Source organism: Apteryx rowi, unplaced genomic scaffold (genome assembly GCF_003343035.1).
Source record: "Apteryx rowi isolate R43461 unplaced genomic scaffold, aptRow1 scaffold_168, whole genome shotgun sequence".
Taxonomy (NCBI): domain Eukaryota; kingdom Metazoa; phylum Chordata; class Aves; order Apterygiformes; family Apterygidae; genus Apteryx; species Apteryx rowi.
This window is the reverse complement of record NW_020447952.1, coordinates 1,441,852-1,467,437: the sequence shown is the minus strand read 5'-3', so window position 1 is coordinate 1,467,437 and position 25,586 is coordinate 1,441,852. Positions and strand designations below refer to the sequence as shown.

General features: G+C 36.8%; 1 protein-coding gene across 6 annotated transcripts in view; it reads right to left on the bottom strand.

Moving 5' to 3' along the window:
• HECTD4 (HECT domain E3 ubiquitin protein ligase 4) overlaps positions 1 to 25,586 on the bottom strand; it is a 77,948-nt gene that overhangs the window by 25,457 nt on the left and 26,905 nt on the right. For 3 of the 6 annotated variants that reach the window (XM_026060345.1, XM_026060348.1, XM_026060350.1), the window contains 38 exons: positions 25,115 to 25,220; positions 24,354 to 24,474; positions 23,207 to 23,335; positions 21,863 to 21,987; positions 20,646 to 20,799; positions 20,238 to 20,338; positions 19,281 to 19,479; positions 17,653 to 17,799; positions 16,342 to 16,446; positions 15,419 to 15,582; positions 14,788 to 15,021; positions 14,367 to 14,559; positions 14,100 to 14,204; positions 13,928 to 14,016; positions 13,148 to 13,323; positions 12,506 to 12,641; positions 12,219 to 12,360; positions 11,940 to 12,106; positions 11,210 to 11,356; positions 10,710 to 10,894; positions 10,146 to 10,299; positions 9,523 to 9,803; positions 8,979 to 9,168; positions 8,085 to 8,166; positions 7,089 to 7,291; positions 6,770 to 6,905; positions 5,920 to 6,102; positions 5,474 to 5,644; positions 4,912 to 5,081; positions 4,379 to 4,494; positions 3,419 to 3,522; positions 2,982 to 3,143; positions 2,695 to 2,843; positions 2,360 to 2,439; positions 2,079 to 2,242; positions 1,312 to 1,549; positions 726 to 862; positions 427 to 553 (listed from right to left, as the gene is read on the bottom strand). In XM_026060345.1, the coding sequence (XP_025916130.1) occupies positions 427 to 553; positions 726 to 862; positions 1,312 to 1,549; positions 2,079 to 2,242; positions 2,360 to 2,439; positions 2,695 to 2,843; positions 2,982 to 3,143; positions 3,419 to 3,522; positions 4,379 to 4,494; positions 4,912 to 5,081; positions 5,474 to 5,644; positions 5,920 to 6,102; positions 6,770 to 6,905; positions 7,089 to 7,291; positions 8,085 to 8,166; positions 8,979 to 9,168; positions 9,523 to 9,803; positions 10,146 to 10,299; positions 10,710 to 10,894; positions 11,210 to 11,356; positions 11,940 to 12,106; positions 12,219 to 12,360; positions 12,506 to 12,641; positions 13,148 to 13,323; positions 13,928 to 14,016; positions 14,100 to 14,204; positions 14,367 to 14,559; positions 14,788 to 15,021; positions 15,419 to 15,582; positions 16,342 to 16,446; positions 17,653 to 17,799; positions 19,281 to 19,479; positions 20,238 to 20,338; positions 20,646 to 20,799; positions 21,863 to 21,987; positions 23,207 to 23,335; positions 24,354 to 24,474; positions 25,115 to 25,220 (5,772 nt within the window). The remainder of the gene's footprint in view (positions 1 to 426; positions 554 to 725; positions 863 to 1,311; positions 1,550 to 2,078; positions 2,243 to 2,359; positions 2,440 to 2,694; positions 2,844 to 2,981; positions 3,144 to 3,418; positions 3,523 to 4,378; positions 4,495 to 4,911; positions 5,082 to 5,473; positions 5,645 to 5,919; positions 6,103 to 6,769; positions 6,906 to 7,088; positions 7,292 to 8,084; positions 8,167 to 8,978; positions 9,169 to 9,522; positions 9,804 to 10,145; positions 10,300 to 10,709; positions 10,895 to 11,209; positions 11,357 to 11,939; positions 12,107 to 12,218; positions 12,361 to 12,505; positions 12,642 to 13,147; positions 13,324 to 13,927; positions 14,017 to 14,099; positions 14,205 to 14,366; positions 14,560 to 14,787; positions 15,022 to 15,418; positions 15,583 to 16,341; positions 16,447 to 17,652; positions 17,800 to 19,280; positions 19,480 to 20,237; positions 20,339 to 20,645; positions 20,800 to 21,862; positions 21,988 to 23,206; positions 23,336 to 24,353; positions 24,475 to 25,114; positions 25,221 to 25,586) is intronic. The other 3 variants (XM_026060346.1, XM_026060347.1, XM_026060344.1) reach the window with 3 other exon arrangements.

Genomic DNA, 25,586 nt, shown 5'->3' with positions numbered 1-25,586 from the left:
AGACCTGTTCTTTTCACAACAATATCAAAGTATTCACTTAGATATTTCCTTCCTTGTTAAAGTGTTTCTCAGAAGCTTTGTATTGATGTAATCATACATAGAAAACGCATGTAGACAATTTCTTCCCAAACTATTATTACATGAAGATGCAAAAATACTTTGTAATTTCACAACAGCTGAATGAATTCTTCCACTATTTCTAAAACCATTTTCCCCATTTAAATAGTCCAACCTAAATAGAAGGGTTAAGCAAGGCAAAATCATGACCTCCCTGCAAAATCCTATGCACTTGAGAAAAAACAGCAAATGAAAACATCTTCTATTTTCCAGCCCTGAATACAGTAAGGCGTAAGAAATGCAGATGTTATCTCCACACTTATTGCACATCATGTAAAACAACATGCACAGAAATAAAGACAGCCATACCTAACTGTAAAGCTCCTTTAATCTGATCCAACCCAGACTTCCTCTCAGCTTCATTACGGAATCTTCTTCTAATTGTAGGGAAAACTTTAGTTTCCCAGGCTTTAACCAACAGGGCATAGTGATCCTCCTACAAAGGCAAAAGGTATTTAGAACACCAAGAGAAAAGAAAAGTTAATGGCAACTGTATTTTCTTTAAGAAAGCAGGGGAAACCCTTGTGTATCAAAACTTAAAGATTTCAACTACAAGATCCATATTTAAACAACAAGTCATAGCAGGCAGAAGCTGTCATGGTCCTCACCCGGGGAATATCATCATCGTCATCATCATCGCTTTCATCATCTGCAATAGGAGGGGGATGAGGATCAGGGCCTGACGTGATGAAGTTCTCATAACTGAGTTCCATTTTATAGTGGCAAGATGTGTCACTGTCATATTCTGCAAATGTGAATAGGGAAATAATGAGATCATAACACAGTAGAAAAAGTCATCAAAAATATTCAGTGAGGTTCTTGAGACATTCTGCATTCCATGGTCTCCAATCAGTTTGTGGAAATGTAATGCATTTTGACATAGTGCAGCTAATTGGCTGATTCAGTCAGTTATAGCATCTAATTATATTCAAAGTCCTAATAAGATAACTTCTCATTACAGTTACATTAGCTGAGAACAATTTGTGCATCCATATAAAGGATGACCAAAATAACTCTTTTTGTAACTCCCTATGTAAAAATCACAGAAACATATATTTGCCAATGGTTATTGCGCTACTTTAGCTAAACAGGCAGTATATAAGAACTTCAGCCAGAACACACTTAAATCCTGTTTAATTGATTACTACTTTTCCTGAAAGAGGTTTTTTAAAGAGTTAGTAATCATCACTTTACGTTGTTGAGCTGTGGCAACAGCAGCAATTCTGCAAGGAGGGCCATGGGTCCCAGGATCAGAAGCTATGCTAGTGCCAGCATCATTGTCACTATCAGAAGCCATGGCAAAAGGCAATGCTTCAAAGTTGGCGCTTATTTCTTCAGCTAGGTCAATGCACAGATCAGCAGCATTCCTGTGAGCTTGTCCTTCAGCATAGGCAAACTGGCGAGATCCAAAGTTAGCACGGACTTTTGTGTTCTGAAACAAGACGCACGTAAAGCATTAAGATAAACTGTGTTTTGTTTTGATCCTTTTCTTTGCTCTTATTTTAAAACTTTGCCAAAAAGATAAGCTGATTGCATCTCCATACCATATGGTTTTCCCAGCAATGCTGGCTATAAAACTGGATGCAGCAGGAAAAGTATTAAGCTGCTAAGCAAACACTTTGAACTTTCCCTGTTTCTAGCTTCAAGATACAGAGAACTTAGCCAGTACACTTCACAGCAGGTTGCTCTTGGGAAGGAATACTAACAGACATAAGGGCTACTAGTACAGAATAATACAATCTCATCTCCACTTTAGTGTCCTGATGGGCAGAAACAGTTTCAAATAACAAAATGCATATGCACACTGGGAAGGGAATGAGAGCTCAACCTAATCGAATAAAGGTAAAAACTGTCACCCTACTGTTTATAGATAGATAAAGTAAGCTCAATACTTTCCACATAATTTTTTAAATGCTTGTGAAAGAACATATATCAACCAATGTATTTTTGTTAAAACTTGCCTTTTTCTGAATGTGGACAACTGGCCACATTCCACCAGAGACATCTTCTAGATACGGCCCAAGTCGCTGCCCACAATATGTAAAATAAACTCTGCCTTTAGCTGGCTGTCCTGGAGGGGGTGGTGTCCCTTCTGTTCTTTCCCAGCCAATTCCAGCTACATCCCCTACAGAGAAATATAATCATCAAAAGAAAAACATGATTTATCTGTTTTCTTGTCCACTATTTTCCTTTATCTTTAAGAGATTTTCCAGTTAAGCAAATTAGCCGTATTCTTACATACCAGGAGAGAGAGTCACATCCAGTCTAACACTCTTCCACTGTAGCAAGCTGGACCCATTGTAATGCACTGCTCGCCCATTGCTAAGTAATATTAGAAGAAGAAAATTAAAACCAGCACTGAAACAAATAAATATTATAGCTCTCTACCACATGAAGCCTAGGTAACTACAATACCGACAAAGGCAACTTAACTCCCCGTATTCTAATGAGGAGATATTCTAGTTCATCATTTTATCCTTTCATTTAACATGTATATGCGTTGCCTACCACAATATGCTCACAGCATTCCTCCCTAAGGAGCACATAAACRTACTGAGCAAGACGTCTCCAACGTACTTGTGAAAAAGACAAGTGCCCACAGGATTTGTCCAAGCACCATCCCGTTTTTCTGCCTCCGTAGCAAACCCAAATGAAACTATTGGACCAGTGTCGTCATCTGTATCTCCATAGGAGACTATTTCAATTTCCCAGTAAAATGATGGTGCCTAAAAATAATAATGGAAACAAAAAAGAGTAATAAATCATTCACAAGGTATAGGTCAAGCAAAAAATTTTCATCCTTTCTTTTCAAGCACTACTGAATATTAAATGACACAAATTGTTGTACTGTTGTGAGTTCTTACCTGTACTGGAACTGGTGAAGTAGCATAGATAAATGTGCCCCGAGGAAGTCCCCCACCTGCACTAGGATCAGCCAAAAAGGTCACAGCTGTGAGATGCGATGAAAACATGCATGCTCGCACAGGGGGAAACACTCTTGACGGGCTCCAAGTGATTTCTTTGGGCTGTAAAGAAGAACAGAGCATTTTACCAATTATAGTTGAAGCTATCTACTAAAATCCAATGACATTCTTTTATGAAGTGCATACTTAATACAGCACTTGCAATTACCATGACTGCAATCACAACAAATCACATCCCATTACATGAAATCACAGTAAATTAAATATTTAAAGAAAAAACAACCAGTTGGCTCCCACACCACAGGCAGACCCTCAGTATTGAATAGCTGGCTTCATCTGTGAGATGCCAGAAGACTCGGCACCATTTCTGTGCTCACCTGTCTTCTGTCTGCTTGGAGCGGAGGAGGAGGAGGGCGAGCACAGTCACGATATAGCATTCGTAACCTTTCACACTGCATTTCCACAACAAGGAGCCTCTCCCCTGTAACAACAAACCAAACCAAGTCATGAGGTTCCAAGCAARTCAGTCACTTAAGAGTCCAATACTTCAATTTTAAAAACAATAATCATATTAGAAAGAAATACGACAAAAATGCATTTTAAAATAACTAATCAAATATCTCACTCGCCTAATAAACAAAATTAAGTAATGGCTTTCCTCATGTTTGATTTATATTTGGTTATGTTAATTGAAAAGCATATAAAGTTCATTTAGCCAGCAAAAGCAGGAAGTCAAGAGAATTTACACCTACTGACAAAAATCAGCACGCTCCCTTTCACACTGGAAGTCAAACCGAAATCCATTTCACTCCTACCCTAACATCCTTTGCTTCACTCAGAGCCTCTCAGTGGAGGAAAACGACATGTTCCTAAACCTGCCCTTGAACTAAGACTTCTGCTGGGCCCACTGCTTTTCCTTAAACAAGGGGGAAGGAAGTCAAGAGCTGAACAAGGAATATATGAAAGCATTGTAAAAAGCAGCAAAGATCATAAACAGAAAATATATAATCATATCAAAGCATATAGAGCAGGTTACACTAGAAGCAAGACCAATGGAGAGATTTTGGAAACATAGCACCAGGCAGCTAGTCCCATCCTCTGTCATAATAGCATAGTTATTTTTGGGTCTAAACCTTATGCCTAATTTTTAAATGATTTAGCCTGATTATTAGCTCCTCTTACGTTAACAGCTTCAACTATACCGACCCACGCTGTATTGTGCTACCTATCATAAACTTTAAGTAGCTGGAGGACAAAACATTGAAATGGTTTTGAAAGCTGCTATGTCTCCACACTGAGTATGACAGTGAAGCTGCAAGGATGTGTTGAATACCTACCAGGGCTGCACTCCTGTGCTACCAAATTAAGAACTTCTACAGCAGCTGGACACTGTTGAATAAATTCTTCACAGAACAAGCTGTCTTCTAATAGTTGAGCCATCACCAGGCATGCTCTTAATGTAAAAATAATTTATTTAAAGCATTACAAAAGTGTATGCTGAATTCAAAGTTATCTTCACATGTATTGAATTCAAGACCATTTTTAAAGGAAGAACGCCAACTGATCTATTTCTTTGTGTGGTCGCTTAGCTATCCATTGGAACTTCCACAACACCACCTTTCCCCTGCTTCATAGCATTTGCTCAATGTATTGCCTGTTTTACAGGAGGCATCTCACTTTTGGTGCTCATTTTAACAACATGCAGACACTAAGTTTTCTTATGGAAGAAAAGAGAATTTTTACATTGTCCCCTCCTGTCATAAGCCAATATTGACAGAGGAAGAAAACAAGAAGGTATGCAGTTTTCTTGAACACATTTTGTACAGCATCACAACAGACTGAAGTGCTGCACAAAAAAACAACGACTCACCTAGTTCTTATTTCAGCAAGAAGCCGGACCACTGCCATTACTGGAGTTGAGCCATCTCCTGTTGCAGGAAGTGAGGTGTGAATAGATAGACTTCCCTCCTGAGGAAGCAACATGGACTGGACTGCCTGTACTACCTTCTCAGTAATGGACAGTTTATGAAGAGGCAATGCCTGATGGTGGGGGGGCACGGTAAAAAGTTAAATTCAAGTAGTTAGTTTCTAAGAAATGAGGGCGTTTTATTACCTGGAGTTAATTCTCATTTTGTACTATTACAAAAACAGCACCAAACACAAGCCAAAAAAGAAAAAAACAACACAGTATGCAATGGAACATCTTTAAGCATTGAAAGATGAATATTTGTGTTACTTGGATGAGAACTTAAATATAGGTATTGTTAAGAGATGTTTAAAATAATGAGGCAAACTTTATAAGTCATCTTTAACCAAAGATGAAACAGGCCTTTTACATGTTGCAGATTAATTGCCAGTACACTGTGACCAATAAATAAATAAATAAATAAAATCATATTATACTTAATATTGGATTCTTAAAACTACCGTACCTCAGATCTTGGAACACAGAGCCTAGATAATGGAATAGTTAACGTGTCTGATGCTTGTGAGGTCTTTCTACCGTCTACATTGGTAGGTGGAAATTTGACCGTTGCTATACCTTCTTGTTCATTAATAGATGCCACCACTCCAATGCTTCCTGCTATTCCTCTACCTAAAACCTACAACCAAAGAAGGTCCGCATAAAGTTTAAGGCTTCACAAATAAGAAACACAGTGTTTAACACTGTGCACCAGCTTAACACAAAATTACATCTGGGTATTTTAGCAAACTTGGAAATAATACGCAATAGCAATCTCCACAAATATTTTTGACACTGCTTCACAACTGCAGGCAATCAGCAACACTGCTTCACAGGTATGCTAACGCGTGCAATACAATGGTCAAAAGCATCAATTCTCATTTAAGGTATAAAATGTAAAAGATGGTGAATTACCTGAACTTCAGAACCTATTTTAATTGTCTCTTTAAAGCCGCCCAGAGCACAAAGGGCAGCTACCGCCTGTCGAGCAATTCTTTGAAGTTTAGCAAGTTTCCTTCCACTGCTACTCCCGTTCTCCAAAATACTCTCTGCATATTTCCCAAGTTGTGGAATGTACATCAGAGCCCGAGACAGAACCTGAAGGTAGAAAGGAAAAATACCAGATGACTTCAAAGCACAAATCAAACAAAAACCAACACCCCAAGCCTCCAGCCCACACACAGTCTCTGAAGAATTATTTTTGCTCTTGAAGAAAATTACATAACTCATCATATTCTGAGTCCTCTGAAGTGCGAATATCATCAAAGCCAGCTCCATTCCCTAATACCTTTTAGAATCACAGAGATATATGTACAAAAGTCTTCTCTCAAGGACTTACCCTAAGCAGCAGATTATGTGCTACAGGATTCAAAGGAACATAAAAGCAAAGCACTACGCTTTCCAGCCAATATTTTAGACCTTCAGGGGTCATGGCAAAGAGGACTGAATGGCAAAGGGAGGATAACTACCTAAACTAACAGCATTATTAATTATTGAAAAGAATGACAAGTTACATTTGTGCTGAAAAATGACAGCATATTCTTTATTGTTGGAATTTTTTTGATTATTTAAGCCATCCCAAGATGACAGTTAAATACTGACTATTAGAAAGGGCTGCTGCTATGCAGTTACACATCCTTGACTGAAGAATTACAGTAAGTAAAGTACAAAGGACTATCTCAGGAGACTGCTAATAATTTAGTTTTTTAAACTATAGAGTACATGCTTGTTGTACAATTTCAAACCTAATCCTCTGTTTGCTTACCTTTTCAGCAGTCGTTGTCCATATCTGAGCTGCATTTGATTCTGGTGCCATCAACAAGCTATGTAACAAAGCAATCACCTCTGCTGCCATGCTGTTTGCAACGTGACCACTGATAAATGGTCTCACAGGATCCGTCCTATACAGGAGGAGATAACCATTTGCCCATTAATTTCAAAACAGGAGAAGGAAAGACGCTTCAGTTGTTAGGAGCAATACACAACACAAAAAAGGGAAGTTTAAGAACCTCCAGATTATTTTCTAGAGTGCTACAAATAATGATATATGGAAAAGAAAAATCTACAGAATCAAAGTCACCTACCTGGCAAGCTCAGAATTCCTCTCCCTGCAAATAGAGGTTTGTGCGGTCTTCTTTTTGTCCCCAGTGGACAGCCCACTAGTGGTTTCTGGATTGACAGTTTCTATGGGTGGCCCAACACTAACTATTAGACCAGACTGTGCCCACTTAGTTGCCTTTCGGAGAGCTGCAGCAGCTTCTTCTGTAATAACTTCACAGCAGCCGCTCTGAAAATGAAATCGTCACACAAGAGAAATACTAACGTTACCTCTGTTTTGGCCACACCATAAGATGCATTTACTGCTCTTCCCTCTGCATATGCGAAAGTATCATAAACAAATCAAAACACCTTCCTGTTTATATATTAGTCACGGTCATGAGACATACATTCTCTCTGTTGTTTCTTCTCATCTACAAGGATATCAGAGATCAATGTGGATTCACTGTTTTTAGATATTCCATTCTTAGCTTAATGGTATAGTTTCTCTTCTTTGATTAAAAGAAAATAAATGAAAAAACATCCCAAACCCAAACATGAGTCTTTCTGGTGTAAATACTTGAGAGAACGTCTTGAAATAAACAGGAAAATTGAATTTAAATACATGCTTTAAAATTCATACTATGAACTTGCATTAAACACTTACAGAAAGTGAATATTAAAGGTCCTTAACCCTGACCTACAATGGTTGGAGAATGCATTAGCTGAAATTCTTTTTCAGTATTTGCCACTCTATTTACATCAATGATTTTGTTATGCTAACTAACACACACACACGTTTTTTATATATATTTGTTTATATATATATATGTATATATATAAATAAAATAAATGTTTTATATATATATATATATATATATATATATATATATATGTCATCTTTTTAAACAGTTCCACAAACTAAAACAAAATAGAAAACAGTATTTAATAAAGTGGATTTAACATCAATGAAAACTGAAAATTTTGACTGGCTATCAGTTTTTAAAGGTGTTGAATAATTTCCTATTTATTCTGTTTCTTACTTTAGTCATGTCTCGATCCATTTTCACCACTTTCTCCATGTTGGCCCCAGTTCCTAGTCGGAATGGGCGACCTTCTGAGCTACTATAAGAGTGAAAATAAAATGCATTAACATTATTTTCATTGTGGAAAAAAAAATCTGAACTATAAAGCCCACTTTAATATATTACATGTATTTTTAAAGGATTTCAAAGAAACCCTTGCAGTTGAGTTGCTTAGCAATAACAGAAATACTCCATAGTTAAGGACATACCCAGTTTGTACTCTAATTTGCAAAAGGAATATGAGGAAGACTATTGAATATTTTTATTTGCATGCCCTCCCTTCCTTCCCCTCCCCAGAAAGAAACATCATGAAATTGATTTTTACTGACCACAAATGCCTAAGGGCTTTGAGTTAATCTTTCACCTAGGAACACCCAACAACTGCACCTTTCAGTATCATTTTAAGGCACTAGTTCAGAACCGACTTGGAGCGAGGGGAGATGTGACCATAGCTCCAATTAACTTCATCACGTCCCCCTTCTTTTTCATACATCTGTATATTCTGCTCTGTTTCAGCTTGTTGCTCTCATCATTGCGAAATCATCTTCCATAAAAAGGACAAGTTAAGGGAATATTGGGATTTAGATTATTTCTGCTACAGCTTTACCACAAATTCAGTATAGTGGTATGTATTTTTATCCAGGTAACAGCATGCTGAGCATCAGCCCTATAACCTACTTTTGCATAATCTTATTATTTGTCAGTAAATATAACAGGATTGGGAAGTCATTCTGCCTTCTCATTTACTATCATGCCTAGGATGCGTCTTTCTACGGCTGTAGCACTAAAAAATGAACAGAAATGAAAATGCCTGAATTGGTTGTTAATTCTAATCCACTGAGTTAAGATTACCTCAGTAATGGCTGAAGGACTTCATGGGATGACTGGTCTTCCCGTTTATGAATAAAAATAGAAAGTTTACCATCCACTGCCTCGCTTTCCTCTCCAGGATCTTTATCCCCTTTTATAGAATTTTTAGGGCTGGCTTTTGCCAAAGCAGTATCTGGTTCAGAAGCAGTTGGAGAAAGAACCGTCTGGCATCCTTGATGCAGAAAGGGGGAAAAATAAAAGCATGAGGCAAGCATTTATTTTGAAACCTGCTCTGCTAACAAACTTTCTTGGCCTTAAAAGTAATTACAAAGAAAAATAACCCCCAAAACAACAACAAAAAACCCACATCCTCAGATACATTAAAACATCACCGTGACGCACACCTTTGTCAGAAAAATGTTACATTAAGAGGCAGATAGAAGGTCACAGAAATATAACCTTTGAATGCTGACGTCTCATACACCGTTTTCCTACCCAAGCCTTCTGTCAACACAAAAGCTCCTTGCAAAAATATGACTTGCTTGGTAATTTCTCAAATTGGTATGACACAGAAGGATGCCAGTACCTGGTACCACATAATCTGCAAGCTTTGCTAACAGCAGAGATGCAATCTTGGAGGCTGGGTCACTGGGATCATCCTGTTCACTGTTCAGAGAGGGTACAGAGTAACTCCAGGGAGGCAGTTCCACATTTCCACAGTCTTCAACACTCATGAGAGGAAGTGCAGCACGACACAACTGGAGGATTATAAGGACCAGCTTTGGAGAAGGACGCTGATCCAAGAGAAGCGACAGCAGTTTGGACACACAGGCCGGCTGGCTCAGGATTGCTTTACCTATGTGACTCCTGAAAAGGGAAAAAACCCAGATGACCTCTACTGGAAAAAAAATGGAATGTTTGATAATGCTCTTGAAATTAAAAACAAACAATCAAAAATTGGTTATTTACAAGATTTAAAAAAAAGACAATTTTATCTCCAACAAGACCTTATCTGCAACATTTCTTTAGCAATACCTGATAGCATCGAGAGACTAAACATGAAGATTGAATAAGTGTCAGTTTACAGTTATGTTTTAGAACAGTTTTGAAAGTTATTTTATCTTCACTAATGTCAACAGAAAAAAATCCAAAAGAACTGCTTTCATACAGAGGAAAAAAAAAAACCCTCCAGAGACAAAAGCCTACTACCTTGACAAGTCATTGAGAAGACTGAGAACATCTTGAAGTGCATCATTTCCTGCAGCTTGATTACCACAACACTCCGTCGCCCGTGCAAGGTGATTGGTGAGTAGGCTGGAAACCTGACGAGCCAGACCAGAGTGAACAGCTTCTGTTGAACCACCTTTAAAGATAATGCAAGATACACAATTGTAAATCACACAAACAAATGAATGCACACATCTACCAATTCCTTCCCACAAATGGAAAACAACCAAAATTATTTTTATTTTGCTATAGTGCACTTGTATATAAAACAGCATAATAGCATAATGAAAATTACTGCATTCAACTTTTATTTTCTTAATACTAAGTCTCTATCTATTTAAATAATTCTGGAAAATACACAGGAGGAGGGGGGGAAAGAAGCTAAAGACTCCCTCCCATTTTTATATCCACTTTTGAGTTCTAAGAACCCGAATGTTACTGAAGTCAGTGGTGAGTGAATGCCCTATTTTAGAAACATTTTCCACTTCTCATGTACTTGCACAATTCTAAAGCATACAACAGAAATATATTTGGCAGTATTCCTACCTTCTTCCTTCTCCCATTCAACACACCGATTGGCTAGCACCTGGAAGGCAGCCCAAGCCATGGTGGCCACCTTCTGTTTCTTAGTCTGTTTTTCATTTGAACTGGATTCTGTCTGGCTGCTTAAACTGCAGAGCCGGTCCATAAGCTGTACCAGGCCACTGCGTACCAAACACTTCTCTTCGCTCCTGTGTGAGAGGAGAAATTCAAGTTTTACCAAGGTAACTKTTCAGTCACTACCTACAGACACAGAGCATCCAACATTTGCTGTTAACTCAGCAGTTAATTACTTTACTTTGCAAAACTAGACAGTTCTGTCTCTCCGTTGCCCTCCTCACATCAAATTCTGTACTCAGAGAAAATTTAAACAGGATATTCTCAGATACTCATCATCAAGAAAGGGAGTACGTTTATATTCTATAATGCTTCTCCCCTTAAGGCAAAACCAAACAAGGACAACTGTGGTTTATTTCTTTCCCTTTCTGAAAGAAATACTTTCGTACCKTGTGTAAGGTATAGTGCATAAGAGGCCAATGCTATTTGCACAAGCAATGGGGTAGCGAGCACACAGCGAGACCACAGACGTCATAGTCTCTCCAAAAGCTTCCTGGACTTGTTCCACCATCCCACCACACGTGAGCTCTTCAATTCTGTTGGTAGTCAGACATTTGAAATCATGGCTTTCTAGGTTAAATGAAATGAAGAAACTTCCAAATACAGCTTCAAAAAACCCCAACACATATTAAAAATAACTCGTGGAAGATTCAGAGGCAAAAATCACTAGTTGTTTATTTAATGTTTTCATATAAAACATATGCAGCAAGATACTATTGTAGTTTTAGCTCAAACAAAAGTGAAATTTGACAACAAACAAAATTCTTACAAAATCGCTATCAAATTCAGATGACAGTATTAGGATCAGCTAATCTACTACTAACATCTAATAAACGTGAATGTAATATTAGTCAAAAAAATAACATACCCTAAATACATACTTGTGGACGCATCATCCCAATATGAAGGAAAATTAATCTAATTTCAAAAAAATATATATTTTTTTAAAGTTTCAGCCTTTTACCCCACAAAGGCCAAAAAAATTTGTTGTTGCGGGTACAGTTCTGGGAATTTGAGCCTGACAGTTAGTCACTTCTTACAGCTTGTCTTGGTGCAATGCAGTTTACCATCTTGTACAAAGATCTAAACATTTAATTATTTTTAGAGAAGCAAACAAACCTTGGTCCTCCTTGAAGTACCATGGTCACTGGGCCTACAAGATGCGTCACACCACCAACCCGAACAGCTGCTGTCAGCAACTCTCTCATATGTACTAGTGCTTGCTTCCTTGTATTCCCACGACGCCACCTCGTCTGAGCGGCTAGCAGAAAACTGCTGCTGGATACCTATGAGATAATTTTTCTTTTTGTTAATGAGACATAAACAAGACACACCTCCACTCAGTGCAAAAGTTTAGACTGGAAAATATAACAATTTAGCATATTCAGAATAACATACCGCTTGGTCAGGATTTGTTCCAATGAAAGCAAACAGTTGCCCCAATAAGACACTGTACGTGGGTTTATCTTTGCTGTCCTCAATGGTCAATGACTGAAGAAGAGTGAAAGAGCTGCTTCTGTGGCTGGTAACATGGCGTCGCCTACGAGAATAGAGGCTAGTTAGACATGCTAGCTGTAAGTTGATCCAATGAAAATGATGTGCTACATCTGCAAAGTTTATGAAGATTTAAAAAAATATCGGCCATGCTATTCTAAAGCAGCTCAGTGGCATAAGCCCTTGTATACCTTTGACTTGATCTAGCAAACTCGAGATCTTCGTTACCAATCATTTCTAAGTCAGATGGTGCCGACATACTGCGAAGAAAGACAGGCTGGCGTACTGCGTGAGATATCACTTTTGTTTCAGATGCTGATTTACAAGCTGCAATATTACAGAATAGGAGAGCATGTCACTCCTAGTCTAGGAGGTTATTCACAAACTGTTTTTAAAATCAGTGTGCACATTCCAGCAAAAACTGTAAGACAGGATGGGGGAAACACATGCTTAGCAAGAACTTGCAGCTCAGTTCAGAGAGCTTTCCTGTTCTATTGTCATGTGTTTTCAGGTATTATTTCAAGTTAGCTTTTTTTTTTTTTTGACTAGGTTACACATTTTATTTCAGTAATTCAGGAGATTAAAGTTTAAATTCTCCATATTATGACCAAAAGCTTAATTTACCATCAATATGACAATTAGAAAACAAAGGTTCTGTTTCATTCACTGTAAACAAATTAATTTGATTTGAAAAAGTAAATTAAAAAAATTACTTCTTAATTTTAATTTAAGTGAAAGAGAAGAGAAGAGAAAAAGAATAATTTAGAATAGACTAAATACATCTTAGAAATAAGTGTACAATGCTAGTAATGAGATATATTGTTTACTCATACCTGGAGTCTCTGTAGGGGTACCAGATATACTTCTTGTGATACCAGATTGTGCTGCAATAGTGACATGTAATAACAGCTCTGCTCTATTCATCAAGCTCTTAACTAATGCTTTTGTTTTAGCTAGCGGATGAGAGGACTTCTGTATCAGTGAATTCACCTCTTGAAAAAACTTCTCCCTGAAATCACAAAAGAGAAAAATAAAAGCAGCAAACTCAATTATGTTTTAAAGCCTACTGAAAACAGGCCTTATTGAGAGAAAAGTTATTGTAAAAAAGGTATGCCCCTTGTAGCCTCCAACTATTCTTTATGCCAACAAAGTAGAAAACAGAAAAAAAAAACAATGAAATAATTTAGTCATTTGTTAAATAAGTAATAATAACAAAGTACTAACATTAATATGTTAGGAAAAATGTTTCTAATAATTTAATCAGATATTGTGGGACAGATGGGAAGAATTAAGGTATTTGCACCTCCAATTAGAAGATCATCTGAACTTCTCTATTCCCAAAGGCTGTTTTCTTTCTATAGATCTACCAGCCTTTTAAAGAAATTAGAATATAAAAATTTTCAAAACTTTTACTACCAGCTTTTGTTTCACACCACTAAGTGTCACAGATACAATACGAGAATTAAGTGCTTATTTCTGTTACTTTTTATGTATGTATGCAACTTTAACCCTGCAAATAAACTTACAGAACTCACTGAAATTCCATAGCTGCTTAAAGTTGTCCATCTTTAAGTACCTTGCTTAAATGGCACATTCCACATCCAACTACTAACCTTAATGCCAGGACTACATTTTCAAGATCACTTCCATCAAAAGAAACTTCTTTCATTGAACACAAAAGCTCCAGTTCTTTCATCTTGCTCTAATCAAAGTGAAGAAAAAGGATGAACATGTATTGAAAGAGCAGCCTGAAGTATGAACACGCATGACAGCAACAATACTTACCTCATTGAAGTGATAATCATAAAAGAATGGAACATTGTTCTCCAGCTTCCCATGCATGGCATCATCTACCTCATTCTGCCACTTCTGTTCCAGCTCAGCTACACTCTAATAAAGAGATAAAAATAGCACTTATTGCATTTGTTCATCTTAACGAGGAGATAAAAAAAAAATCCAGTACATTTTGTATTTCTGTTTCTGAAATGCTATTAATAAGTCTTTATTCTCACAAAAAAAAAAAAAAAGTTTTTTGTGTAATTTTCTTTTTACCTGTAATTGTCTCTCCATGGCATTTAGCTTCTTAAAAGTCTCTCCCATAATTTTACAAAGTAGATCATATTCCTCAGCATGTTCTTCCTGATACTGGAAATTTATCAGGGACTGGAGTGCATCAACTAAATTCAAATGCTTAATCACGCATGAAACTACCATCTCCTCCATTACTTCTGGCTGAATCACTTCCCTAGGATTATAGGTAAAGCCAAACTGATTAGGCAACAATAACTGGCTCACTTTGAAAGTTCATATTTACAACTCCCTAGATGTTGCATTCACAAACAAGTATTTATGGAATATTAAATGCCTACCATCAAGCTGACAGGCATCCTACATCCTTACCATTGCTTTTTTAATTCGCTTACTTTGGCACCAAACTTTTCAAACAAAATAGTTTGAAACAATGACTACTTACTTTATACTAGGTCTAAACTGAGGCCGAGCACGTCCTGAAATTTCCCTGAGTTTTATCATGATTCCTGGAGGCAGCCTAATCCTAGGCAGATCAAAATAGTGTCCAACAGGAGGCACTAGAACATCAGAAGGATATGTAAATTCTCGATCTTCATCTATAGTAAGAGGCAATGGAGAAGGACTTGGTGTAAGGGCTGGAGATATTACACCATTAGCCTCCACCTGCCACTGGCATCTGGAAAAATAAATGAATAAAAGAACAGCTGAAAAGGATTGTGGGTTCTTTTCTAAAACAGTCACCTCTCACATTCAGAAAGATGCATTAGTCAACAATACACTACTAAAAAGGACTTGATACAGCCTTATTTTGGAGCACAGCAATCGTGGCTTGTACTAAATATGGTCCAATCCTTTTCTATTTACTTAGTTCTAGAAAACACAACCTCTGTTCTCTGGATTATTTCTTTAGTTTTAGGTATGTCAAAGCTGTTGAACAAACTCTGCACAAGAAGCTATGAAAGCAATCACCTGTAAAACATAGGACTTGAGCACAACCGTAAAAGCCACTTTCTCTCAAAAACCCCATGGGAAGTCAGATATATGATTATTATTATTATTATTATTATTTTTACCTTTGTAATAGTTTAGATCTTAAGAGTTCTTGACAGGTTTCTTCATCTTTGGTAATTTCTGGTCCATTGTATAATATTCGTAGCATAGAACAAGCTAACACAGAAAGGCCAAGCGCCAGGTCAACTAAGAACGGCAAGCCTCCTGACACATCCTCTGAAGACTCCTGTAGTAGGAATAGTGATAAGTTGCACCAATCAATCAACTGTGAAGTCATTCTCTCATCTATTTCAAAATAAGACACACATCTTACACAGAGGGATACTGAAAAAATGCTTTAACAATTAAAAGCAATATATAAGAACAAGTCAAGACAGGAAGGAAGGGATTTGAACATTACTTCCCTGAACAAAAAAAAAATCCCCACGAGTAAAATTATTTTTGGTTCAGTCAGTCCTCAGCCTGCAGATCTGTCATCCTGCAGACCCAGTCTTAGCTTCCAGGCAGTGGGATTCAAGTTTCCTTTTGTCTGATCCCAGCTCCCCCCACTCTTCTCTATAGACTGGAATCATTATTTCCTCATTAACTCTCCAATTCCCACGTTGTTACAAGGTACTCAATCTCTTCAAAGAGCTCCTCATCTACAGGCAGTGACAGCTATTCAAGTGACCTCATCCAAGTGCAGCGCCAACGGTAAGAGATAGATAAGACATGCTTGGTAATGTTCATCTTCATAAAACCCTAAGCGTGCTATAGAGTGTGCCACAGGGCACCTCTAGCTAAGGAAGCAAGACGTTCAAAACTTAGGTCCTTGACATTGTAAAGAGATGTTTTGTTATATGGTCAAAATAAGTAAGTTGTTACTGTGTTAAATTTCAAAAAAGAACTTCAACTTTGATGTACATTTCTATTTGATATAAGGTACGTAAAAGAGAAAATAAATTTAAGCTGAACCTATCCCATGGAATCTGTCACGTTAGAGTACCTGGGCTCGAACAGTGCAAGCAAAGCCCCACATAGCTTTGTCTGGAGTGTTGTGCTCACGACCACTCCGCATTTCAAAGGAGAAGGTGACTGTATCTCCTTCCACCTTAAAATTTCAAAAGGGGAGGAGGGTAGGGGGGAAAAAAAAAAAAAGAAAAAAAAAAGAGATACATTTAAGAATTGAGGCAAACAAACAAGCTTTTCATAAAAGTGGCTTATTTTATGGATTAATTTTTAAATGACTGTTAACTGTTTCTATCTCCAATTACATACGCTGATTAGAGATCCTTCCCTTTTTGTAAGAATATCTTTTAGTGGACAGTTTGATTTTAATTTTGCTGCTGGCTAACTATGGTAAAACAAATAAAAATGTAGTTGTGCAATAAAAATCAGAATTTATGAAGTCAGTCTGTGTTACTTGGCCTTAGTTTTCATCAGAAAGCTTTCTTTATTCTCCTGTAAATACAAGCAATGACCAACAGTTCTTTTCCTGAAGGTGGGAAGACAGACAAGTTCTTCAAGGAGAGGAGAATGTTCATGTTAATAGAAGATGTTGCTAACAGAACAATATAAAAATCTATTTCTTAAAACCATTGAAATTCCATTAATTCTGAACACTGGTGTGTTTGAATGAAATTGCTTTCCAGGTCGTTACTTCTCGTTCTCCTTTTTCAAGTTTTTTTTTTTTTTTGTTATGAATATTAGCCAAGTTTTAGCGTGGGATGATGTAGCACCACAAATACATAAGAAAAATGGCATTACATAAAATCTGAGGGAGTGTACTGAACAAAGTTTCTGAGGGATTTCTATATCTTACCCTTACTGCCAAAAGTATATCTGAAGGTATACAAATGTGTGGAAAGCTGCTACACCTACTACTTGTTATATCTGTGGGCTACCTTTAAAAAACAAACAAAAAAAACCCCCAAACCAAAAATAAGCAATCATTCCTATGGCACTTAAGAAAATATGCACAGCCTCAGGTTCAGTAAGAACTCCTCCTACGAGTTCTCATACATATTTATGAGAACAGTAGTGCTGTTAGAGACTCCAGGACTGGAACATACTAATAATGAATGAATTCCAATAAGACGTAACAAAACAACATAATCTCAAAGAGTAACAACACGCATAATATATGGATGAGTTTAACGTTGTTCCCCAAGGACATAAGAGCCTACTTAAGGAGTGATCTCATCATGGATAAGCATACACTTAAAAGCTTGGACTTCATTTAGGGTTAAAATGGTCTCTGCATGGTTTCCAAAAGAGACTTTTCTATGTGAAATATTTTTGGATTATAATACTGTACCTTTACTAAGTCTTTCGGCCAACCAGTTCCTAAGACACTACGGCTGCCATATCCCAGTGTATTGCCTCCATACTCAGCAACCTTCCTACTGTTTGTGTTAGGACCAGCATAGATCACCAACTTCAAAACATAAAATACACTGTTAGACTGTAAGAGAAAAACAAGAAAATCTAATAATAATAATAATACTTAGCACTTACACCGCGCTTCATATTTTCAAAGCGCTTTATTAACATTAACAAGTCCTCACAACAGCCCTGTGAGGTGAGTAGGCAAGTATTATTATCCCCATTTTACAGATGGGGAAACTGAGGCAGAGAGGGAGTTGAAGTCCTTTGCCCAAGGTCACACAATTCAACAGCAGAACTTCCTGCTACTTCCAGCTGTCTGTAGAAGGCTGGAAGTAGCCAGCAGAACTGGAAGTAGAAATTTGGAGAAATTCTACCTTCCAGTTCTCATGCTAAGCTCATTAGAACATACTGCCTCTCTAACAAAGGGATTGATCCTGCTCCCTTTGAAGTTAATGTTTTGCCAGTGACTTCAGTGGGAACATGATGAGGCCCAAAGTTTTCTGTAAGAGTTTAACCAGTAACTGGTGACATAAATATTTACACATTTATTTATAAGCAAATCTAATGAGAGTCAGTATCACAGGACTTGTTTTATGTTGGAGAATATATAGCAACAATGAGTAAGCAGCACAAGTAGCTCTCTAATTAAAAAAAAAAAGGCAGTATTAGTTGTGTTCTTGAAATTTAAAATACTTGTTCATATTAATCCATGTAAACAAGCCATTTATCATTAGGAAAAAAAAAATTAACTTTTCCAGTTCTGCCCAGTTTAAACAAACTGTGCTGATCTACAAAGGAGACAGCTAGATTAAAATCTGAGAAACAAGGAAAACTGGACAAAAGTAAAAATGAGAAGGAAGTCAAACTTTTAGAATCTGCGCCATCATGAAATGGATGTAAAAACCTGGAAGAGCTGGTATGAATTTATGAGCAAAAAAACTTTGGAGGGCACTACATTTCTTCTATATCATAGTCACCACTACTTCCTCACGTCTTTGGAGGAAACTTTTCCTAATTAAGGATTCTAACTCTTAACAAAAAGCCCTTATAACTGATGAGTTTTAAACAGTGACAGAATCAATAGATGTTATGTTCTGAAACAATATACCAGAAGACTTAAGCATATACTCTTTGGACTATTTCTTCAAAAATAACAGAAGTTAAACATGAACCGGGAGATAATACACTTTCACCTCCCTGCCTTTTCAAGTCAACAGCTCATTGTATATTTTCTATCATTTAGCTAAGTGTAGTCTTACATGTACTGATGGAACCCAAAAATTCCTTTGAAAAGTTTTGACACTTGCGTGCAACACCGATAACCTCCCTGCATCACTATATTCTAGACCTTTGAAATAACTAGACTGTGGCATTGCAGTGTACAATAACCAGCTGTTATCAATAAAACCCTCTGACATTATCCTCAGCACTGAAAGTAAGGTGCCATGAAAGACAAGGGGCAGAAAAGATGAAATGAGAAGTGTTCCTGACAGAAATGCACAAGAAAGAAAGAACGAAAGAAAAGAAGAAAGATTTTCTGAATTGACCATTGCTTACCTTATCGTAATCATATTGTGAAGAACATCTGTTGTCAAATCTAAGATATAAACAGCGGGCTCCTGGGATATGCACAGTTTCTTTAAATTTATAGTTATCCCTGACAGGATGAACTGTTTCTACAGTCTTCCCGGCAGCCCAGGGAGCAGGGATCTTCAAACCCGTAAGAAAACCTGGTTCTTCTTTCTCTTCCAGCATTCTGAAACAATAATGAAAAATGAGTCATGAAATTCAACACACAGATTTGTACTATATATTCAAACATCAAAACATAAGGTACTTAAAAACACCTCTCAGTATTGATACATAGCAACTCAAAATATCGACTCCTTAGTTTAGGTGTAAGCGTATTGAGGAAATATGAAAAACTTAAATAGCATGCACTCTCTGCATTAGAAATAAACTATGCCAATCTGACATGTAAAACTGAGGTTTCCCCTATGCTTTCCAATTACCAAATTATGGTTAACAAGTTAAGTAGCAACATGAAAAAGTAAATGGTAYTACATATTGGTTCTACAAACTCTGCAACACTGCAAATAAAAATTCAACTAACTAAATTAAACAAAACTTGCTTATTATATCTGTTTTTAAGCAGAAGCCATACAACTTTGAGTTGAGACCAAGCATTTTAACCCAGGTCTTAAAATTGTTACATTTATCTTTACAGCTTAAGCCATTTAATAATTTTTTTCAATACTGTTTCAACAGCATATTTCACAGTGCTAGAGTAAGTTACATTTTGTCATGAAGGTCTTCCTTAGCCTAATTTACTGTTATAAGATGATCAATTGCCTTTTATAAATGCTTTCTTTTAATCTCTAAGACAACTTCACAGACCATTACAACTTTGCCTTTTTTAAGATCATTGCTTTAAGATTAATCCTACAGCAATGGTCAAACCAACATCACAGAATATTTTATCCCATGAAGAGACACAAACATGAAGCAAATCACCTCTCATCAGGTAACAGCTTGCCCTTCTGCTCTGACGCACCAGTGGGGGAACTGTTCAGTTCTGAGAAAACTGGAGACTGAGTTTTAAGCAACAGTGCAGTCTGCATCACAAAATGTACAGTGTTAGAAATATGTAAACAATAACTCATTTTAAGAATCTCAGTACTGAAACATATTAACAATTATGTTGTAAGTTGTTAATGAGAATTAATATCTATTTAATGCTGTATATTAAGTTTGACTTGGTACAACAGCTAGTATCAGCTTCTGTCACTAGCTGTTGAGCAATTCTTCAACCACAATCTGTGGATCACTTACTGCAGACAGCTTACTAACACTTACAGCATTTTAGAACATGCATGCAACATCTTTTTCCTTTGTAGACAACTGCTCATGTGAAGGCCATACCTGACTTGTATAAAGAACCAGCTGCACCAGCTGAGGCATCAAGGCATCAGCCATGGTTAGAGTTTGTAAATTTGGATGCATCAGAGAAGTCAGTAGTACGGGAAGCAGATGACCAAGCATAGTAGCCTTTGTAATTTGTTCCAGGCCTTTTAATCTGCAAGAAAATTCAAGGTTTATACAGTGACAGCTATTTTCATAGATTATCATTACTATTTTTAAAGACAACTGTTTAATCTTCCAACAGACTGTGCAAGTAAATAATTCAAAGTTCAGCAGAGAACAGTTACGTTCCAGTGCATTAAAAAAAAAAAAATTATCTGACAAATATTACAGTTTCTCCAAGGTGTTAGCATCCCAGGCTTTGCTGCCAGTTCTTATTAAACAACGACAGACCAAAATACAGTAAATCAAGAGTTTAATAGTTATTCAGAAAAGTATAAGCTCCTATAGGCCTGGGATGAAAGTCCATACATACAACTGTATTTGTTCAGTACATATACCAGGCTTCTACCTCAAGTAGTTTATGAAGTAGCGTAAAAGAATTTCCATCCACAAAACTATATCTGAGCATGAAACTCATCTAAAAAAAGTCTTGAAAGGAATTGTAAACTGAATAAACAAAATTATTCTTGCAGGCACAGAAAAGCACAGAAACTGAAACGTGGATGAAAATGTTGGTATTTTTGTTTAATTAGTGAAACAACTTTTGTTTACATTCCAATCCCACCGTATATTTTTGGGGGGGGGGGTGGAGGGGAGAAGGGCAAGGGGTTACTATTTGATGAGATGTGCAGGATGTCATAACAACATCCAAGATTTGCATTGGATAAAATACCAAGTACAGTTAATAGGGATGTAATATTTAGGAGTTAAAAAAGCCCTGTCTTATCGGAATATTCTCAGCTGACAAATTACCTTTTGTTTCCAGTTACTCTGCTTGTAAGTACCACTGGAACTGACTAAAAACATACAAATCTGAGGAGTTTATATTGATCTGTAGATCATCAAGCTGGTAGTACTGAAATGGAAAGTCTGATTCTAAAATCTTCAAAAGATCAGTGCTAAGCAAATGCTATAGTAAGAAACAGTTCCTACACATTCGAAGCTTGCATATGAAGTTACAAATTAAAAAATATTTAATGCTAACTTCTGCTTACACAAGCCACAAAAAGCAACTCTTCACTATTTTGAAGTAAGCATGTTCATATTTGTCTTACCTTTGCTCTCTGTCAGAAATGTCACTGTTTATAAGTGCTGTAGTGACTTGTTGCAGCATTTCTAGAACTTCATCACATCCCATCAAAATTTGTGTAGCAAGTGACAAAATGCTGGTCTTTAGTTCCTAGGTACAAAAAGGTTATAGGATACTTAAATTCTTAGAGAACTAAAAAAAAAAAAAAAAAAAAAAAAAAAAAAAAGACAACTGAATGAAAGGATGGGATTTCCAAATTAAAATAATGATAATGTGACCTGGCAGGCCTGCAGCGGTAGATTCATCCAAGACTTAAATTTGATTAATGCTAAGCCCCAAAGTGCTGGGAGAAACTAGGTGCATATTACAGGATGCACATCCAGTTTCTAGAGGGAAGGAGTCCCCAGTCCAGCACAGGAGAGCAGCTGTTGGCCAGCCAAGGTACAGCATTGGTGACAGAATGTCCTAGCAGGTATGAAGATCACTGTAAAGAGAGAAACTGGACAATGAAAACATGGGTGAATAGTGAGACAAGGAAAGTACTAAAACATTTAGCATTTACTCAGTGAGTCTGAACAAGTAACTGTAACTGCATCAGATTACAAGCACACAAAATCTCAAAAAACAGCTTAGCAAACAACACCAGAAGTTCAGAAGTTAATACTATTATAGAAGAACCATTTCAAGAACTGTTACAAGACAGCCTGCATGCTAGGACAAACCTGGCTTAGATGAGTTTATTCAGTACTGCTCCAGCAGTAACATGAAATACGACAACAGTTTAATAAACCTTATACCAACAAAACTACCACTGTCTTCGAACCTTGTCCCCTCACAGTTCCCTTGCCACAAACACTGAAGAAAAAGGGTATCAGTGATTTCACACTATTTCAGACAACAGGAGGAAGACGGCTCTACATCAGATTTTTGCATTCTAACTGTAAAGCTTAAGCCAAGTAAGGCAAATAAGACAAAACCATTTTCTATCTAAATCTGAAAAACTAATGTTTCGATGTCTGTCTAAATGATAAGCAGAGGGATGGAGGGGGAACATGTGCAGAATTAATTCCAGGCATGTAAATTTTCTGACAAATACATATCAATTAAAATACATTTTAAACCTCATTACATAGATTTGGGAAAGGAAGCGTTTGCTCTCACTGACCATATAGAACTCAAACCAGAATACTGAACCCAGAACAACCACAGACTCTAGCTGAAGAACAGGAAAATACTGTCTGCTGTAATTTAACTAAACCAAGAGGAAAAGAACTGACAATACAGCACAAGTAGAACGTACTGCAGAAACAGAGGTGTCAGAGGAACACTGACTGTAGAGAGCCATACTGGAATAAAACTTGGTGTTTACCTGTACCTTCAATGTCTCTCCCTGCAAGGAGCTGTCACTGTCATCATTTTCATCAGGTTTAATCAAAATAGTGTTACTGAGTAGGTGGTTCTGTACAGCCATCAGATACCGCAAGCACGAAGATGCAGCCTTTAATATAAATAAGTACACTTTACATTATCTAAACCCTTTAATCAGTCTTGATTCAGCCAATCCTTGTACTTCAAAATATAAGAGAGGAAGAAATTAGGGGGCAAAGGACAAGTGAAAAAAAAMCAAAAATGTTTGCCTTGAACAGAAAATTTTTGCTGACTTACAGCAGGCTCATTAATTCAAATGAAAGAGAAGAAACTAGTTGCAAAATACTGAATTGTGTGAATAAACAAACATACAAAATATATAAGCATTAACATTCTGTTTAAGTATGCAGTCATCATAATTACGCACTAACCGTTTGTATGTACATGCTTTGCAGGGCATTCTAACATTATTTAAATTATTTAATCTTTAACTTTTAAGTTTTAAAGATGATGTCACCACCGAGCACACATATAAAGGTTCCATGTCAGCTGAAGCTAAACTTAATTCATATTGCTGAAGGTGATAGTTCCATGCTGCTACTCTTCTCCCATCTTCTTGCAACACTGGCCATGAGTTCCTGGCCCCCTGCCCTGTGTTTTCATACAAGTTCGCATGCCTTTGCAATCAGCCAGATCAGGGAGCTGATCCTGCTGAAAACTTGTATGCATATTTTTTCCATTAAAAATATCAACGTTCACTCATTTCTGCCTGTAAATGAGAATCCCGTCTGCTTGTATGAATCATTACACAATCGTAAAAAGAGTTCATTTTCTTTTTTTAAGTTGTCATGAGGCTTTGACAGTTGAGATACAAAAGCACACTTTCAAACTGAAACAGCTAGCAGAGGAATAGGAAAATATATCCATATATAAACCTGTTTTAGCATTACTGCATGATTTCTTTTGCAGTAAGAAATTGTTTCTTCCTTCTATGCATAGCATAAGCAAAAGACATTCCTTTCCTATATTATAGTCAAGTTTCTTAACAAATAACTATGCCTCTATATACTTGAAAAGATGGTTGGATTTAAGGAGGAGGCAAAGAAGTCAAAAGCAAATTTACTTTTAACAAAATGCATTCTACTTACAGGCACAGTTGAAAGAAGCCTTTGAAAATCATCTTTAGATACAGTTTGGCACTTGGTGATTAAGACACAAGATTCTCGGACAACAATCTTGAGAATGTAGTGCAATAGCTCATCATTTAGTCTTTAAAAATGCAGGAAAGATGGGAAATGTTAACTAATTATTGTGCATTTTGTTTAGCTCAAAATACCATGCAAGCGCAAGCTGTACAAATTATGTGAAGCCCAACAAATGCCTGTTCAGAGCACTTCAGACACACAAAGAAAACCAAGCCTGAAACGTTTAACAAAATAGAAATCAATGCAACAATCTACCAATGATTTTCCGCACTGCTTTTATAAAGCTATATGATGTGCAATGACTCCTAAAAGAACAAAACAAAACACTCCTCCAGTTTGAACAAGTACCTGAGACTGACAGTTTTACCGCTGAAAACTAACTATGATGTTGCACTCCACATCACTGTGTTAAATGTTAAATTATCACTTGCATTTACCGTATGCATAGTGAACATCGGGGAATTCAAATCTAAGTTTGGGTACAGAAGTCTCCAAAGTTTCTGCTAATACCTCAAATCAACATGATCTCTCCCCTTTGCCCTCATGAAATCCTACCCACAATGCACACAAAGACAGTATTCGAGATTACACTGGAAGTAGGAGTACAAGCAATATAAGAAGATTTTATCCAAGCTTATCTAAAGCAAATAACAGAAACATACAACATTATATACTAAAAGTTAAAAAAAATTGCTTCATTTTACCTATAATGATCATCATCTTCACTTCCAAATCTGTTGTTCTGAAGCTGTTCAGCTAAATTAGTCAGGATAACGTCACGAAGTTGAGAGAGACCACTATTTCTCTCTCCTAAAATGGAATGCAAAAACTTTTGCAAAGCAGCATTTTACAAAATTTATTTTTATTTCCTCAGATATCTTGCTGAATGTATGTTACTGATCAGAAATAACTATATTTACAGTGTAGCCTGATTCCTTGTTCATATTATAGGCTATTAAGACTTGTGCATGTAGCATTGTTTTAAATTCCAAGGACTTTGACACATGAACAAGTTATTATGAAGTAACAAATTACTGTGCATCAGCTGCTCCTGTGTTCACGCTCCCATTTCATGGTGAATGTAAGTAGATTATTACTCTTTCACTGAGGACTAAAATCACCCCTGGTTACTGTGTAATTATCAGAGGCTGCTGTAGATAACACTAATTGTTAACT